At 43.9% G+C, this 18751-nt stretch overlaps 1 protein-coding gene across 3 annotated transcripts in view; it reads right to left on the reverse strand.

Annotated features, from left to right (window-relative positions):
• Positions 1-18751, reverse strand: part of kcng4a (potassium voltage-gated channel, subfamily G, member 4a) — a 117655-nt gene that overhangs the window by 80215 nt on the left and 18689 nt on the right. For all 3 annotated transcript variants that reach the window (XM_088341077.1, XM_088341076.1, XM_088341078.1), the window contains one exon: positions 8627-9268. In XM_088341077.1, coding sequence (XP_088197203.1) covers positions 8627-9268 — 642 coding nt within the window. The remainder of the gene's footprint in view (positions 1-8626; positions 9269-18751) is intronic.

The following is an 18751-nucleotide window of genomic DNA, read 5'->3' on the forward strand; positions in this document are numbered from 1 at the left end:
ACTCAAGTTCTGATCTATGTGGATGATATTTTGATAGCCAGTCCCACAAAAGAAGAAAACACTTCAGAATCAATTGAATTATGTAAACACCTAGCAAGAACTGGAAACAAAGCTTCATTGGAGAAACTTCAATGGGTTCAAAAAGAAGTAGTTTTTTTGGGACATCTGGTCTCAGCTGAAGGCCGAAAACTACTATCTGACAGGAAGATGGCTGTCCTCCAAGCTCCAAAACCACATACCAAAAAACAAATGATAGTATTTTTGGGCCTGGTGAATTTCTGCAGACAATGGATCATAGACGATGCGGAAACCACCCAACCTCTTCTGGATTTGATCTACACAGAAGACCTACCACTAAATGCCCCTCTAATATGGACAGAGGAAGGCAAAGAAGCCTTTATCCAAACAAAATAGAAGATAACTTCATCAACAGCCATCGGTTTCCCTAATTATGAGAAATCCTTTACTCAAACAGTGGATTGCAAAAATGGATTCATGACATCTGTATTGTTGCAGCAATATGGCGGACAACTCCGCCCAGTAGCATACTATTCAAAGGGATTGGACACAGTAGCTCAAGCCTTGCCACATTGTGTCCAATCAGTTTGTGCAGCAGCAATGGCTATACGATCCTCAGCAGAAGTAGTATTGTTTCATCCACTAACTTTATTAGTCAGCCATTCAGTGGACATACTACTCACGCAAACAAAGATGTCATTCTTGTCTCCAGCAAGACACATAGCGATGACGGTTGTCTTATTATCCCAACCTCACCTAACCATCAAAAGGTGTAACACCCTCAACCCAGCAACCCTCTTACCTACAGAAGAAGATGGACAACCACATGACTGCACAGAAAAGACAGAAGAAGTTTACAAACCTCACCCAGATCTCAAAGACTCCCCACTCAACGAAGGAGAAACAATTTTTGTGGATGGATCGTCAGGCAAAGACTAATTTGGACAGAACAACCCAGGTTATGCAGTGGTCAGCCAAACAAAGACTTTAAAATCCGAACCACTGCCCAGCAACTACTCAGCTCAAGCTGCAGAGATATTTGCCCTGACAGAAGACTGTAAACTGTTCAAAGATAAACCTGTCACTATCTACACAGATAGCCAGTATGCCTTTTCAACCATCCACACCTTTGCTACCTTATGGGCAAGACGATAAATGAAGACCTCATCCGGCAAACCAGTCCAAAATGCAAAACTGCTAAAAGAACTGTTGAGAGCAGTACTACTGCCCTCTAAATTAGTAGTGTGCAAATGCAAAGCACATACAACAAACAAAGACCCTGTTTCACTTGGAAATGCAAAAGCTGATGCAGCTGCGAAAAAAGCTGCACTTCGACAATCAGATACTTTCACCCAAAGGAATTAAGAAAAATAGTCTCATATTCCAACACAAATTTTAATAGACATGCAAGACAATGCACCTGACAAAGAAAAGCAACAATGGATAGACATGGGAGTCACAAGAACTCCTGAAGGACTTCTTCAAAAAGACAACAAACCCGTCATTCCCCGCAGTCTGTATCACGCGGTCGCTACCTTGAGTCATGGGGAAGCTCACGTCTCAACAGGGGGGATGGTGTCCGTGGTACGACAAGCATTTATAGTACCGTTAGGATTCCAAACCTATTTTAAAAAAAATTGTAGATCTTGTTTGGTTTGTTGCCGACATAATGTCCAAGGAAACATTAGGCCAAAACGAGGGAAGACCCCAGCTGGGACTTACCCTTTTGAAATCTTACATATGGATTACATTGAACTGTCTAAAAGTGGTCCATATAAATATTGTCTTGTGCTTGTAGATTCATTCTCAAAGTGGGTAGAAATTGTACCATCGAAACATAACAATGCACTTTCAGTTGCCAAAGCCATTTGTAAACACATCATCCCAGAGCATGGCATTCCAAGAGTGCTCTGGAGTGATAATGGCAGCCATGTTGTCAATGACATTATTGACAACATGGCTGCCCATTTGGGTATAACACTCAGATACCACTGCTCCTATCATCCACAGAGTGCAGGGCTTGTTGAAAGAACAAATGGTACGGTTAAACTAAGACTCAAAAAGACAATGGAAAAAACAGGCAAACCATGGCCCAAATGTGAGAATTACACCAATAAAAACAGGCATCACACCATTTGAGACTGTGCATGGCAGACCTTTCCACCTTCCAATGTGGGAAGGTCAGCCATTCTCAGAAGAAAAAAACCAAGCAGATCCAATGACAGATTGGTTATGTAAACTATTTAGAGAGAAACAAGTTGTGTCTGCAAATGATCTGCCGCCTGGTTCTATTCCTTTGTTTCAGGAGACAGTGACTCCTGATGACCTGGTGCTCGTAAAAGTGGTGAAAAGAAAGAGCTGGTCCAGTCCACGTTGGGACGGGCCATATACAGTCCTGCTCACCACGCCGACAGCTATAAAGATAGCTGAAAGAGACACCTGGATTCACCAGAGTCACTGCAAAAAGATCACCGAACTCAAATAAACATGCTTGTCACCATCCTAGGGTGGGGACTCATCCTCACCCTGCTCCTCTTGCCAGCCCAATCGATGCAAGCCAACATCCGCACCAAAATTTGGGGTCCAGAAAGCCAACAAATGATATGTCCTGTCATAAAGCCAATAGAAGGGGAATACACCTGGTCTGGAGGTCCGGTATATCCCTATACTTACTGTGTTCCACAGTCAAGTGAGCAAGTCAAATTAATAATACCCCTGTCAGGACTAAAAACTCACTGTACCATGTGTGAACCATACCCGCCGCCAATCACAGGTTATGATTATTTACAATATGGCCACCTACGCACAGGTAGTGAATACAAAGAAGAGGAGTGGTATGCAGGAGTGCAGACTGAGGTCTCATTACGAGATAGGACTAAAGTGTATAATGAATACTGGGATATGGTTTTTCTTTACACATACTGGCAAACATGGGAAGAACTACATCATATTTGGACAAAGTCTGAAATAACCCTAGAATTCCGGAAAGTTTTCCTGAACATGACAAAGACACAAACACACCTCCACCTAACAGTGATGCCAGCACAACAAGGTTGTATAGTTATTGCCCTCTGTCCAGACATACTTGGACCTGACCCAAATTTTAATTTCAAAGTGTGTGTTTTGGCACCGAAAGCCAAACCTCAGGTCACAGGAGGCAATATCAATTTACCATTAAAGGAACGCCGTATTATCCCTGAGATAAAGTATCGCGATAACGAAAATAGGGACGCGACCTTTGGTCATTTTTGGACGGGCCATAACAATGATGAAGATCATACACATCCTTTAGCTGCCAATTTATGGTGGCGCTAAGCTAATATGACTGCCTCACATTATGGCGTATCTGGATGTTATGTATGTTCCATAATGCCTCACAGTGCAGGACAAGCTTACCTGTACGCTACCCCATTAGAACATAGCCAGGCTTTAGGGGTTATTAATGAAACTCAGAACAAACCCACAACTGACAAACTCCATGTGTTAGACCATACTAGCCCTATTGGACTCAAAGTGACTCTACACGATGATCACACCAAAAACTGTGACAAAACAAATAATAACACTTCGTGTTTTTCAGTTTGTATTAATTTAAAAGGTCACTACAAAATGAGTGCCATAGACATCACACATTGCAATACAACCGTTAATATCCCTGAAGAGACTAATCTGATCGCACTTGGCAAAGTTTATTGGCTGTGCGGCTGGAAAGCGTATACTCGCTTACCTATGAATACAACAACTACAACTGTCTGCACTCCAGTAACTATTTCTGACCACACCTACATCATTACGAAACATCTAATAACGGTCTCTACCCGTAGAAAACGATTTGTTGATTTCCAACCACATGATCCAATTTCGGGATCAAATGTCCCTTGGAACCAAGATACTGGACGACAGGGGATAAGCTGGTTCACGTCCTATTCCCTAACATAGGGGTCGGCAAAGTTGCCCTGCACGTAGAAACGATAGACTATAGGTTTCATTTCTTTGTTAATGCCACGATAGACATAGTTGAAGCTCAACAAAATGAGATTAGTGCTATTAGAATCATGGCCCTCCAGACCAGGATGGCAGTTGACCTCGCTCTGGCCCCTCAAGGTGGTGTATGTGCACTGATAGGAGAACACTGCTGCAACTTCATCCCGGATGAAAACGAGACAATCATCGATGCCCTAGCCATCATGAAGAACCTCGGAAACACATTGACCCAGGAGAGGGACGTTCAGCCGGGATGGCTCGATTGGCTGTACTCTGGCAGCTGGTCCCAGATTCTGGTGAAGATCCTGGCACCATTTGTCGGAATCCTAGTGATCTTTCTTCTCCTGTGTGGCGTATGTTCTTGCTGCATCGTGCCCATGACAAAGAGGATGAGGTCATGAATGATTTCTGTCCCACAATACTCTGATGATGATGATACTGACCCAGACAGCGTTGTCTAATGGACTTATCACTAGGAACTAAAAGGGAAAACCCCCTCACTGTATACACCACTGACACACGAAGATCCGAGTGGGTAAGGCCGGTCGGGCCCCTGCTTACACCGTCGTCAGCAGGCGACCTACGAGGTCACACAGGCTCGGATTAGGCCCTGTGGAGACCAACGCGCAGGCACGGTTCTTTTTGTTTTTTTTGTGTGTTTTGGTTTTTGTTCGTTTTATCTGTGATTCTTATAGTTAACGATCGCTTATTACTAACTATCATGCGCAGACTTTTGAACAAAACCCGTCTGCTGCGCGGGAACGGTGTGAGACTTTTCTAGTCTACCCACTGCGCAGTGAATAAAGTGGTAAAACTACATTTGCCTCTCTTGCTGATCACTTCAGTTTTAACCTATTAAAAAAATATTATCCCTAACATATATGAAAATGGGAGAGTTGACATCTGGATACTTGGATATTTGTTGTGAAGTACGACAGGGCTCGGTCCTGGGTACAATGCAATAAAATGGACATTGTATTGATATATTTAATGTTTCAAAACAATTAATAATAGTCGTATTTGCAGATGACACTAACATTACCTATTTCAATGATAATTATATATATCTATAAACAAATATAAATAGTGAAATTATTACCCGATAAACATAGATGGATAAGAATAATTTAAATTTAAATAAAACTTAAGTGATATTCATTGGTAATCACAAGGCAAATCTAGACTTGGCGGTAAAAATGGATGGAATTGCCATAGACACTGTATCAAGAATTATTTTTTTAGGAATTACAATAGACAGTTAATTAAACGGAAAACACACATATCAGACACATACAAACTCAGATATCTAAAAGCATTTCAGTTATTAATAAAAGCATATTCTTTTTAAGTTAAATTGCATTGTATTTATTATATTGTTCTCTAGTTTTGCCATACTTAACGCACTGTCTGGGGTAATAATTACAAAAGTTCACTCCATCCTTTTTATACTCCAAAAACAGCAATAAGAATCATACACAAGGCAGGATACTGTGACAAAACCAAGATTCTATTCCTCCAGTCCAAATTATTAAAACTGTTTGATCTAGTGGAGTTTTACGCTTCACAACTACTATTCAATGTAAACAAAGATTTACGACGAGCAGGTGCCCCTAGGGCGACCTTGGCGGGGAGCAGGCTGGTCGGGATGCTGACGGTGGAACTCCGTGATTAGGGAGCGGTCCAAAATCTGCCGGGTGGGAATCCTCTATCTCTCCTCTGGACCGTTACCCTCCCGATCTACCACGTACTGGAGGCCCCGACCCCTCCGCCGGGAGCGGTTAAGGCAACGCACCGTATAGACTGGATCCCCGTCCAAAAAGTGTGGGGCCAGAGGAGGAGGTGCTTTGGGTGCCAGCGGACTCTGATGGACTCGATTGATGCGAGAAACGTGGACCATTGGGTGGACTCTCATGGTGCTGGGCAGGCGAAGCCGGACCGCTGAAGGGCTGATGACCTTATCCACGGGGAACGGACCCAGGAATAGCGGAGCCAGTTTCCTCGATTCCACCCGAAGGGGAAGGTCCTTGGACGACAGCCAAACTCTCTGGCCCACCTGGTGGACAGGAGCAGGCGTCCTTCGACGGTTACCTCCACTTGAGTAGTTGTCGATGGCCCAAAGGAGAGCAGCACGCGCCCGTGCCCAGGTGCGGCGACAGCGCCGGGCATTAGCAAACACCAAAGGGCAGGAGACCTCTCCCTCTTGGCTGGGAAACAGGGGTGGTTGATAGCCGTAGACGCACTAGAACGGAGACATGCCGGTGGAAGAGCTGACCAGTGAGTTGTGGGCGTATTCCAACCACACCAGCTGTCGGGCCCAAGAAAGAGGCTCCTGGGAAACCATGCAGCAGAGCGCCGTCTCCAATTCCTGGTTTATGCGTTGGGATTGGCCGTTGGACTGGGGATGAAATCCAGAGGAGAGGCTGACCGAGGCCCCCTTAAGTCGACAGGACTCCTTCCAGAAGCCGAATACAAATTGAGGACCTCGGTCAGAAACTATGTCTTTGGGTATGCCATGGAGCCGGAAGACGTGAAACTGGACTGCCTGCGCCGTGTCCTTGGCAGAAGGGAGTTTGGGTAGAGCCACGAAGTGGACCTTTTTGCTGAAACGATCTACGATTGTGAGAATGGTCGTCATCCCTTCTGAGGCAGGCAGCCCAGTCAAAGTCCATTGAGATGTGAGACCATTGGCGATTGGGAACAGGCAAGGGTGGTAGCAGGCTGGCAGGAGGTCGATTAGATCACTTGTTCCTGGAGCAGGTTTGACAAGCCTTTGTATAATCCTGAGCATCCTTTGCCAAGTAGGACCACCAGAAGCGTCGGGACAGGAAGTTACTAGTCCGGGCTGCCCGCAGTTACAGGAAAGGCGGGAGTCGTGCCCCCATTGGAGAACCTCTGAACATAGGCCCTCCGGGACAAACAGTCGCCCCTCAGGACAGGTACTGGGCCCCGCTTTATCCCGCAGCGCCTCCCGGACAATGTCCTCAATGTCCCAGGTGAGTGTGACAAACACCTGGGAAGCAGGGAGGATGGCAGCCGGACCCCGGGGTTGATCGTCTTCCTTCTGGAACTGGCGGGAGAAGGCATCGGGCTTGACATTACGGGACCCCGGGCGGTAGAAAAGAGTAACGTTAAACCGGGTGAAGAATTAGGACCAACGGGATTGTCGCGGGTTCAGGCGCTTCGCCGAGCCGATGTATTTGAAGTTCTTGTGATCAGTCCATAACAGGAACAGAACCAAAACCCCCTCCAGCCAGTGCCACCATTCCTCCAGTGCCAGTTTGATAGCCCATTCCGAACCGCCTCTCTGCGCCAATCGAGGTGGGAGTTGTGCTGCACCAACCATGGGTGTCCCAGATTGAGCGGTTGACCGGGGGAAGGTTGCAGGTGGAAGCGAATCCGCCCCTGCTAATTGCCGGATAACTCCATCTCCAATGGCTCAGTGATCTGCGTGACAGTAACCAACAGATGACCGTCCAAAGCTCGAGCAGAAACTGGGGTTGGGAGAGGAGTGAGCTGTATTCCCAGCTTACGAGCAAAGGTTATGTCGAGGATGTTCGCCTCTGCGCCGGAATCTACCAGTGCCGATAAGAGTCTGGGGGTAGCTGGGATCAGGAGGCGAGCTTCGAGGACGGGTCTTGGGTTTTTGGAGGTCGAGATAAGGGCTGAGCTCAATTTGGAGGCCTCCAATGTCCGACGGACTTTCTCTTTTAACGGGCATGAAGCGACCCAATCATATTATTATATTTTTGTTTGCATCTTTCTTTTTACGATGTAGCTGTCACGATTATGTTATGCAATTTCATTACAATCGAGATCTATGTTTTTAGACAAAGCAATGAGGTGAAAATATGTTGATGATGGTGAAAAGTGAACAAAAACTAAATAAATGGAGATACAATCACATTGAGATAACTTTGAATAGGAACACAAAACAGGCACATCTAAGCAACTCATAGTTGGGCAGACAAGTGGGAATTTTGATGCTGGAGGTATTTGGCTAAAATTCCCATGTCTTGTCTTCTTAATGCACGGATCAGGACACCTAGCAATGGGTGGTCCCGCTGCTTGGGGGCGTCCCCCCTCTGGCAGCAGGTTCAAAGATTATTTGTATGATGGACAACATACCACTAAACAGTCAGTTGTCACTATGAGCAGCAATGAGAATTATTGTTAAATGACACTCGACTATACATTCTGATGGAGGAATCTGCGACACTAAACCGTGGAAATTTGGAGGCTTGCTTCACAGAGATAAAAGAATAGATGTCACTCAACCTGTTGCACTTTAACTCCGAAAACACCGAAAAGTTAGTGATTGGTCCATCGAAATCCCGTGACTTGTTCTCAAAAACTGCTCTGAACATGAGGAAGAATTGTTTTACAGCTATTTAGGGTTTATTTTGATGCTTTTGGGAGGACAGAAACTGACCAATTGGTTTTTGATTATTGCATATTGATAACATTCTCTTGTTACAAGGGCACTTTCAGCTATGAGCAGGAACCTGAAACAAATTAAGCTTGTATGAAGCGGTACCACTGCATTGATGAACAATATAAAAGTGACCTGAAAAGGTATTATGGTACTTCATATTTTGTGCATGTTAATGTTGTGTAACACACTCACCCTGTCCTCTTCCTCTCTGAGATCGGGCATGGTGCTTATACACAAGCTCACCACAGTCACAGCTACCATGATGACAGACAGGCAGGCAAAGATTTTCCCTGGAAAGCCAGACTGCGGATTCTCCACCATATCTCTCAACCAGTTCATGACTTTTCTGTACGTGGTTTCCTCCACGAGAACACGCGGCATGGCATTCCTCTGCCGGCGCTCCTCCTCCTGCCGTTCTTGCTCATGCACCTCCTCCATCCTAGTGTACATTTTCCGCTTGCAGCAGCGCTCCAAATATGCCATCTCGACACCCCAGTAGGTGAGTTCCTCGTGTAAGGAGAGGATGCACATCTCCCGCAGCAGGCGCAGTTTACCTGCAGCTAGGAAGTTGAGAATAACTCTGAAGGCGGACGGCGAGCGATCGAAGAAGAATTCGTTCCTCGCTTCGTCATAGTCATCACATACACTGGCAATGTCCTCGGGCGATCTGCAGCCACACAGGCGGCCCAGGCGAGTTAGAGGGAACTGTTGGAGAGTGGTCCAAGGGAACGTGTAGCGGTTCCCCCCTACGTTGATCACTGCTAGCAAACGGTGGTCTACGGATATGAGGTCCTCCGGGTGATGGATGAACTGAGCTCTTTGGTAATAAACACCCTGTGGAGAAGATCATGACTTGTTTAGCTGCAGTCAGTCATAAAACATCCGCAGATTCAATATTAGGGTTAGGCACCTTTAGGTACGCATTGATTCAGTAATAATTTAAGGAATAGAATTAAAGATGAGGTGCGTTGTTCGCTGGGTCCTTAAAAAGTTGAAATTTGAATATTTTCTCTTTTAAACATGTGTTAACAATTCCCAAATGTATGTAATGCATTGTTCAACCCATCCTCCTGTACTGCTCCACATGTTTTTTTCAAAATGCTCTCTGTCATGAACTGGACCAAACTAACATGTATCGCTTACACAGCAACTAAAATCATTGGCTTACCCACACCCAACCCTTAGACTTAATTAACAGCGCCGTCATCCAACTGGCAGACACAAAAGTCCTCGATATTGCAATAATCTGTGGCCTGTGCAGCCCTTTGAGACTCCTTGTGATTAAGGGCCATACAAATAAATATGACTTGACTTGACTTACACCAATACTTCACCAACCAATACCGTCAAGGCACAGATACAGAACAATAAGATTTAGGAGGGCCCACCTCAAAAAAAGCCTTATAACCACTGCCATCACCCTTCTTAACAAAAACAACCGCTGACCTATCCAATCAGTCTACCCTAAATGTACTACTGGCATGGAAGTTTGTTTATTTTACGTTTTATTTTTTAGTGGCATGAAATACTTGTTATTTTCGCCCAGTACAGTCGGAAGGAGTGAATTTCACCAAGGGGACCAATAAATTAATTCTAAATCTAAATCTACTTTTAGCAAAAATCTTTGGGACACGCAAAACATTAGGAAGCAGGAATGGGGTGATTTCATGCTTGCCACTATGTTTTTTTTGTTAGTTTAGCTTAAAATTGTGAAAGTAAGAGTGTTTCAAATACAGGCCCAAAGCCAACTTAAACTTTATTCATGTGCGTTAAAGAAATCCATGTACTTGCTTCACAGAGACTGCAATGATGATTAACCAGGAAGATGGCATCAGCAAGTACATGTCCATATTCCACACAGCAACTTTAAGATTATGAAGCGATTATTGATGCATTTGTAAAATCATATTTTACCAAATCGCTAGGATTTGAATCACGGGTGGGCAAACTCTGAGAGGTTGGCCTTATTGGGTTAAAGATTTAGCAATCAAGCAAGGAGAGGAAAGAATGATACATAATATATATATATATATATATATATATATATATATATATATATATATATATATATATATATATATGTAATTTTTTTATTTATTATTTTGCTTTTCTACCAATACGCTCTAGAATCCGATCATTCAGCAATACAAAAGAGAAAAAGATAATGAAGGCCTGTCCCGATTTCTCTCATATCGTCACTGTCATTGCATGAAGTCAAGTCAACTCATTTTTATTTGTACACACACTATTATTTCAGACTATTATTACACCATCCCCTGATCTGGAAACAACATGAGGGCAAAGAAAAACTCAAAAACCTCAACATGAGGAAAATAGAGAAACCTTGAGAAGGGACCGCACATGTGGTATCCCCCTTTCAGGATTACCAGGCAAAGGATCTTGCAATTACAAATAATACAGAGATATTATCTCGATTATTGGGGCTTTATTCGTGGCCTTTTTTGCACATTCTATTCAGGCAAAAATAAATAAATGCAATTTTTTTAGAATAGCAGCGGCAATATGCGTTTATGTCACGTAAAAGAACAAGTACATCTCATCTCATCTCATCAGCTGCACCGCTTATCCTCAGTAGGGTCGCGGGGGTGCTGGAGCCCATCCCAGCAATCATCGGGCAGTGGGCAGGGGACACCCTGAACTGGTTGCCGGCCAATCGCAGGGCACACGGGGACAGACAACTCACTCGCTCAGTCACACCTAGGGACAATTTGGACCGGCCAATGCACCTGAAATGCATGTCTTTGGAATGTGGGAGGAAACCGGAGTGCCCGGAGGAAACCCACGCAAGCACGGGGAGAACATACAAACTCCGCACAGTAAGGCCGGGAGCTGGATTTGAACCCACGCAGGAGGTTCCCACGACCTCAGAACTGTGCCGCACACGCGCTAACCACTGCGCTGCCGTACTGCCGAACAAGTACATGTTATCGTTTATTTTTTGTCTCTTAAAAACATTTAGTTTTTAGGATGATGAAGGCGGCGCGCATGGACGCAGCGGCTCACAGCGGCACAAAAAAATAACCCCAAAATCCTTTTCGACACTGTAGCATCGCTAACAAGGCAACAGATTATTCCAGATATTTCTACCCATTAAGCCCACGATTGTATGGTCTTCTTTCATAAGAAAATTCAAGGCATACGGGAAGAGATTTCTAAAGACAATGTAAATACACCACATATTAAAGATCTGAAAATTATAGATAGGCGACATGGTGGCTATTCAGGATTTTTTTCCCCAATTAAGTGATCTGTCACTTGATAATCTTAAACAAGTGGTGAATACGGCCGAACCGACTACTTGCCTGTTTGACCCGCTTCCGGGTTCACTGATTAAATATCTTTTTGGGGTCCTTGGAACTTCAGTTCTAAATATTATAAACATATCGCTCTCCTCAGGTGTAGTTCCAGCGGCTTTTAAGTCCGCTGTTATTAAACCTACACTGAAATGACCCAACCTTGATCCAGAAAGCTTACGTAATTATAGACCTTTGTCAAACCAACCGTTTCTTTCTAAAGTACTTGAAAAAGTAGTGGCACAGCAGCTGAATGATTTCATATCCGAGAACAATCATTTTGAATCCATGCAATCAGGATTCAGGGCTATCCACTCTACTGAGACAGCCCTGATTAAGGTAACCAATGATCTTCTACTGGCAATGGACTCTGGCGTTTCATTACTCTTGCTGCTGCTGGACCTTCGTGCTGCCTTTGACACTGTGGACCATAATATCTTACTAGAACTTTTGAAAAAGTTGATTGGTCTCTCAGGAACCGTCCTCTAATGGTTCGGAGATTATAATTCATGCGTGGTTTACCTCCCGTCACGGTGACTGTAATACAATACCCTCCGGTCTCTCAAAGTCCAAAATCAAGAACCTACAGCTGGTACAAAATGCTGCAGCGAGGATTTCAACTAAAGACAAGAAAGTTTGATCAGATTACCCCGATTTTAGCTAACCTGCATTGGCTCCCTGTTAGCTTAAGATCCGATTTTAAGGATCTGTCGGTAATATACAAAATCATGCATAGACTTGCTCCCTCATATCTTTCAGATTTAGTATCCCCCTATGTTCCAGTCCAGAGTGTTTGCTCTGAAAATGCTGGTCTACTAGTGATCCCAAGAGCCAAGAACAGATCCGAAGGTTCGAGAGCGTTCTCCATTCGGGCCCCGGTGCTGTGGAATGTTCTTCCCCCTGAGATTCGATCTGCAACCTCAGTGGAAATGTTTAAATCTAAGCTCAAGACACACATTTATTCTATAGCATATGAATAACCTATATTATATGTTGGCAACATCTGTGTATTATTTGTTATTGAAACATCCATTGCAGCCTGGTCATCCTGGAAGGGGGATTACCTCATGTGCAGTCCCTTCTCAAGGTTTCTTCATTTTACTCATGTTGAGGTTTTTAAGTTTTTCCTTGCCCTCATTTAGGTTTTAGATCAGGGTATGGTGAAATAATTGTCTGTGGTTTGCAATAATATGTGGTCTGTGCAGCCCTTTGAGACTCTTTGTGATTAAGAGCTATACAAATAAACATGACTTGACTTGTTTTTGAACAGCTCAGAATTAAAGCACAGTAATAAATGATGCCGGTGTTGAAAAAAAAAAAAAAAAAAAAGATATGCAAGAGATTGTCTGTCCCTGTGTGCCCTGCGACTGGCTGGCAACTAGTTCAGGGTATCCCCTGCCCACTGCCCGAAGATAGCTGGGATAGGCTCCCTACTGAGGATAAGCAGTGCAGATAATGGATGGACATTTGATAAATATCTTTATGAATAAAACAAATACATGATAAAAATAGCAAGTGAATAAACATGTTGCCAGCTATTTGAATTTTGGGGACATTGGAGGCGAGAGTGGAACCAAATGAACAAATGCTCATTAGTACTACTTTTTTGTTTTTGCTATTTGAAACATTATCATTATATTTTTTATTATTTTCATCCGGAGGGCAGTATTTGAGAAAATATTTGCCTTCCAAGTACTTTTTGTCATATTGCAACATTTCAGGCTTTAAATACAAGCTTAAAAAAAATGAAAATATTTTTTTAAATGTGAGCAGCAATTATTTTGGCCAAATTAAACAATATTTCAACATTTTGATGTATATTTAAAAAATGAAAAACCTGAAGAGTAAATATTATGCCCTGTTTTCTTGCATTTTCGAATGTATATAATGTATTTCTGGCCCGATTTTTCAGATTCAGATCTACTTTATTGTCATTCTAGTACACGTGTACACAGAACGAAATGTCGAAACATCTGACCTGCAGTTTCCTTGAATGTACAGATATAAATAAAATGTATTGAGTTGGAGTATTGAGTACTAATAATATACTAAATAATTATGGCTATGTATAGTATTTTACAGTAGTGCAAATAGTTCAAGAGGAGCAGCTAACCAGATGTGCAAAATGGGCAGTCAGGTAAACAAGTCAGGTAAACAGTAACAATAACACTGTAAGTACAGTAGTGCAGAGAAACAGATGTGCAAGGAGTGGCTAGCTATAAAGAACTGCCAGTAGTGCAAAAAAGTCAAACAAAACCAACAGATGTACAGATTAGCAGCAGTTTAGATTTACTATGATTTTGATTGACCATTTAACAGTCTAATGGCCAGGGGGACAAGACTATTGTGGAACCTGGTGGTCCTGCACCGCACACTGCAGTACCTCTTCCCAGAGGCTAGCAGAGTGAACAGTCCATGATGGGGGTGAGAGGGGTCTCTGATAATGTTCTTAGCTTGGGATAGGCAGCGCTTCTGGCCAATGTCCTGAATGGAGGGGAGAGAAGTGTCGATGATTTTCTCTGCTGTCCTCGTCACCCTCCTCACACTACCCCAGTCGGAAGCGCTGCAGCCTCCACACCACACAGAGATACAGCTGGTCAGGATACTCTCTATGGTGCCCCTGTAGAATGTAATGAGGGAGGGTGGGGGCAGGTGGGCTCTCCTCATCCTCCGCAGGAAGTACAGGCGCTGCTGTGCCCTCTTCACCAGTGATGCAGTGTTCACGGACCAGGTGAGTTTGTTTGTGATGTGCACCCCTAGGAACTTGATGCTGCTGACAACCTCCACAGCCTTGTTGTTGATGAGAAGTGGGGCATGGTTGGGCTGGTTTTTCCTGAAGTCGATAATGATCTCTTTAGTTTTGTCAACATTCAGGACCAGGCTGTTGTCCCTGCACCAGCCCACCAACTGCTCCACCTCCTCTCTGTAGGCCAGGTCGTTGTCGTCCCTGATGAGGCCCACCACTGTTGTGTCGTCCGCAAACTTCACGATGTGGTTTGTGGCTGACCTAGGGACGCAGTCGTGTGTCATCAGGGTGAACAGAAAGGGGCTCAGGACACAGCCTTGGGGGGAGCCCGTGCTGAGGGTGATGACATCGGAGATATTCTGACGAATCCGCACTGACTGGGGTCTGTCAGTGAGGAAGTCCAGCAGCCAGTTCCGCAGGGGGATGTTGAAACCCAGGAGTCTCATTTTGTCTACCAGGTGTTGTGGGATGATGGTGTTGAATGCTGAACTGAAGTCCAGGAACAGCATCCGCACATGGGTGTTCTTCTCCTCTAGGTGTGTCAGGCTCAGGTGAAGCGCAGAGGAGATGGCATCCCCGGTGGCAAATTGAAAGGGGTCGAGTGAGAAGGGGAGACTGGAGGTGATGTGCTCTTTAACCAGTCTCTCAAAGCACTTCATTATGATGGGAGTCAGTGCAACGGGCCGGTAATCGTTCAATAATAAGATCTGGGGGTTCTTTGGCACTGGGATGATGGTGGCAATCTTGAAGCATGATGGTACCGTGGCTTGGTCTAGTGAGGTGTTGAAAATGTCTGTTAGTACACAAGCCAGCTGATCGGCGCACTCCATAAGGACCCGCCCTGGAATGTTGTCCGGGCCAGGAGCCTTCCGTGTGTTGACCCTTCTCAGGGTCTTCCTCACGTCAGTTGAGTCCAGGAGGAGTGCTCTTTCGCCCTGATGTGGAACCGCTTTCGCTGCAGGGGTGCCATTTTGTGCCTCGGACCTCCCAAAGAAGTTGTTGAGGTCATTCAGAAAGTCCATGCTAGTGTCCTGCACTGGGGCGGTGGTTGGCTTGTATCTGGTGATGGCCTGAATGCCTTTCCACATATCCCTGGTGTTGGTTGTGCTGAGGAAACGGTCTTGGATTTTTTGACTGTGCGATCGCTTTGCTAGTCTGATAGCACGGTTCAGATTAGCCCTCGCTGATCTCAGCGCCTCCTCGTCACCAGATTTAAAGGCAAGGTTCCATACCTTTAGCAATTTGCGTATCTCAGCAGTCATCCAGGGCTTCTGATTGGCACGGGTGCAGATGGTTTTGGTATTGCTGACGTCTTCTGCGCATTTACTGATGTAGGCTGACACAGCTCTGTATGCTCCTCTGATATTTGTGTAGGCCAAGTCTAATGTGTTCCTACCTCTTGTAGCAAAGTCGACATGCTGGTGGAAATGCGGGAGAACTGTTTTCATGTTGGCCTGGTTAAGGTCCCCCGCCGCAATAAAAATGCATTCGGTGTAAGCATGCTGCAGTTCACTCACAGTTCGGTAGAGAACGTCCATTGCCTCCTTAATATTAGCGCTGGGGGGCACGTACACGGCAGTAATGATGGTAGCACTAAACTCCCTCGGTAGGTAGAAGGGTCTGCAGATCACCGTCAAAAGTTCAATGTCTCGTGAGCAGTGATTCGAGATTATCTTAGCATTTCTACACCAGTTGTTGTTGGTATAAATGCATAGTCCGCCACCCCTGCTCTTACCGGTGAGCTCGCCGCTTCTATCAGCGCGGAAAGCAGTTAGCCCCACAATGCTAACAGCGTCATCCGGGATAGATGAGTTTAGCCATGTCTCCGTCAGAATTAAAGTGCAACAGTTCGTCATCTCGCGGTTCGATGTAAGTTCCACTTGTAGATGGTCCAGTTTGTTGTACAGGGAGCGAACGTTGGAGAGGAAAATGGATGGGAGAGGCGTTTTGAAGGGTTTAGCCTTCAGCCTAGCCGTTAGCCCGGCCCGACAACCTTGCTTCCTCTCCCGGTCACAGCGCCTCCTCTTGCCACTTTTCTTCGCTGCTTTGTAGGCCGCTGGGTCTTGTTGACGTAGCACTCCGAGGCTAAGTAAACACTCCGAGGCGCAATACAAATTTGAGTGTCTTGGGTGCACCTTATAGTCGGGAAAATATGGTATTTTTGTTGTTTTGTTGACATTGTTATACAGTATTTATTGTTACATTGCTTCATTTTTGGTTGCACTCTTTTGATTGTGTTCTGAAACATTGTATAATTTTTTTATCCTGGTAAGGGTTTTTACATATTTTTTTACACTATTGCACTGTGACTCCCTTCTCAAAATATTAAAAGATGGAAGGTAATATAGTTGTCATGTTGTCTTTGTTACATTTCTTTTATTTACACTTTTGTGTTTGTTTGAATCTGTTGACTTTTGTTCTGAAACAGTTGTACTAGAAATATTTATTTTTCAAATAGCAAACGTTTGCATTGTGGGTATTAAATTTTGAAAAAACACACTTTTAGGTTGATTTTATCGAAATTATAAACTGATTCAGGCAGGGAGGGGTTGCATTTTTAAATAATGAGATTTCCAACTAAAAAGTCTCCGTATTGAATTGTTATCGATCAATACTACCTTGTATTTACTTGGATCAGATCGATAACAAAAATCCCATTATCACTTACCCCTATTGTGGGGCAGATTATCTGAAAGTATGAAAATTTAATTCTCCACTTGTAGATCTACAAAATAGTGAGTTTTTGTTGGTTTCTGTATACTGTGGTGGAACTAATTATTAGTTTGATTGCCGTGTTTGTGTAAAATTCAGATTTCAAGTCAAATTTGGTATCATATTATGTCTGTTTGTCTGCCACAAAACAATCCTGCAAAATCTGGGTTGCAAAACTGACAAGTCTATGAAATTGGACAGAATACAATCATATCATTATTTCCTATAGCGTGCAACCATTTTTCTGAACTGAGCTTTCATGATATGTGCAGCCCAAAACCATGTCTATAAAACTACAATCCTGGCGAGAGGTTCTAGTTTTGATTCCTACGAAGTGACTCAAGTAAAAAAAGCAGACAGACTGTGTTATCTTTATGTCTCTAAGGATATATTTCTTTAGGTAATGCTTGAGTTAATAGTCACTTTTTTCCATTGGCAAACAAGCCACATAATACTTGTCAATAGCTTGGTAGCTACCAAGATACGGTGAGTTATACATGCAAGGAACTCTTTGGCCAGGAAGTCCCATTTTTGAGTCATAAACTCGTTCGAACCATTTACATTTTGGAGGTTTTCAATTCTATCCATGCCGTATTCATTAATTTCCCTGTAGCTTATTCACACTAGCAGTGGGCAGGGGACCTGCCAGTCACAGAGCACACGGAGACAGCCACTCACACTTATACCTAGGGACATTTTGGACCTGCCACTCAATCTATAAAACATGTTTTTGGGATGTGGTAAGAAACCAGAGGGCATAGAGTAAAGCCACTCAGGTATCAGGGGACAACATGCACCTCTACACAGGGAGGCCAGTAGCTGGAATTGAACCCCGGGATCTCTGAACTGTGAGGCAGACATACTAAACAATCATCCACTGTGCTGCCCTCATTTTGGAGTATCTAGTAAAACATTAATACTGTGTTTTCCACATTATAAGGCACACTGGATTATAAGGTTAAGTCACTTACAACCCTCCTCCTGACAGCAACACAATGCTAAAAACACCAAGTCCACAATGCTGGGATGTATATATAACTAACTACAAAATAATACTAAATACAGTTTCCGTACCTGTCAACATGTACGTTTTTGCCGTACAAAGTACGTTTATTATGCATTTCAAGACGTGTACGACTTACAAGAAAATCTGTACGGAAAAACGCAAATTTGTCGAAAATGGGCACCATCCGGTATACACCGACTATCACCAAACGGCAAATAAATCAAGTCAAACGAGTTCGCCGCGGTAGCCTCTATCTTTGTATCGCTTTTTTTGTTGCAAACAAAGAGAGCGGTTTGATGCTACTGTGCACATGCAGCTGCCGCCTGGGGATTTCCCATTGCATAATTCTGATCACATGTGAACAAAGCAAAAGCAGGGCAGAAGGCCTACATTACCACATAGTTTTGAATTTTCTTTGGATACAATCATCGATTCGCAATGACCAAACCTGAATTAAAACGCCGTAAGTCATTCTGATATGAAAACAACAGGCGGGGTTGATTGAGTAAATTTAAAATACATCAAATTTCATGTGGTGT

This window comes from Urocampus carinirostris, chromosome 7 (assembly GCF_059441175.1).
Source record: "Urocampus carinirostris isolate Australia breed hairy pipefish chromosome 7, RoL_Ucar_1.0, whole genome shotgun sequence".
Lineage (NCBI taxonomy): Eukaryota > Metazoa > Chordata > Actinopteri > Syngnathiformes > Syngnathidae > Urocampus > Urocampus carinirostris.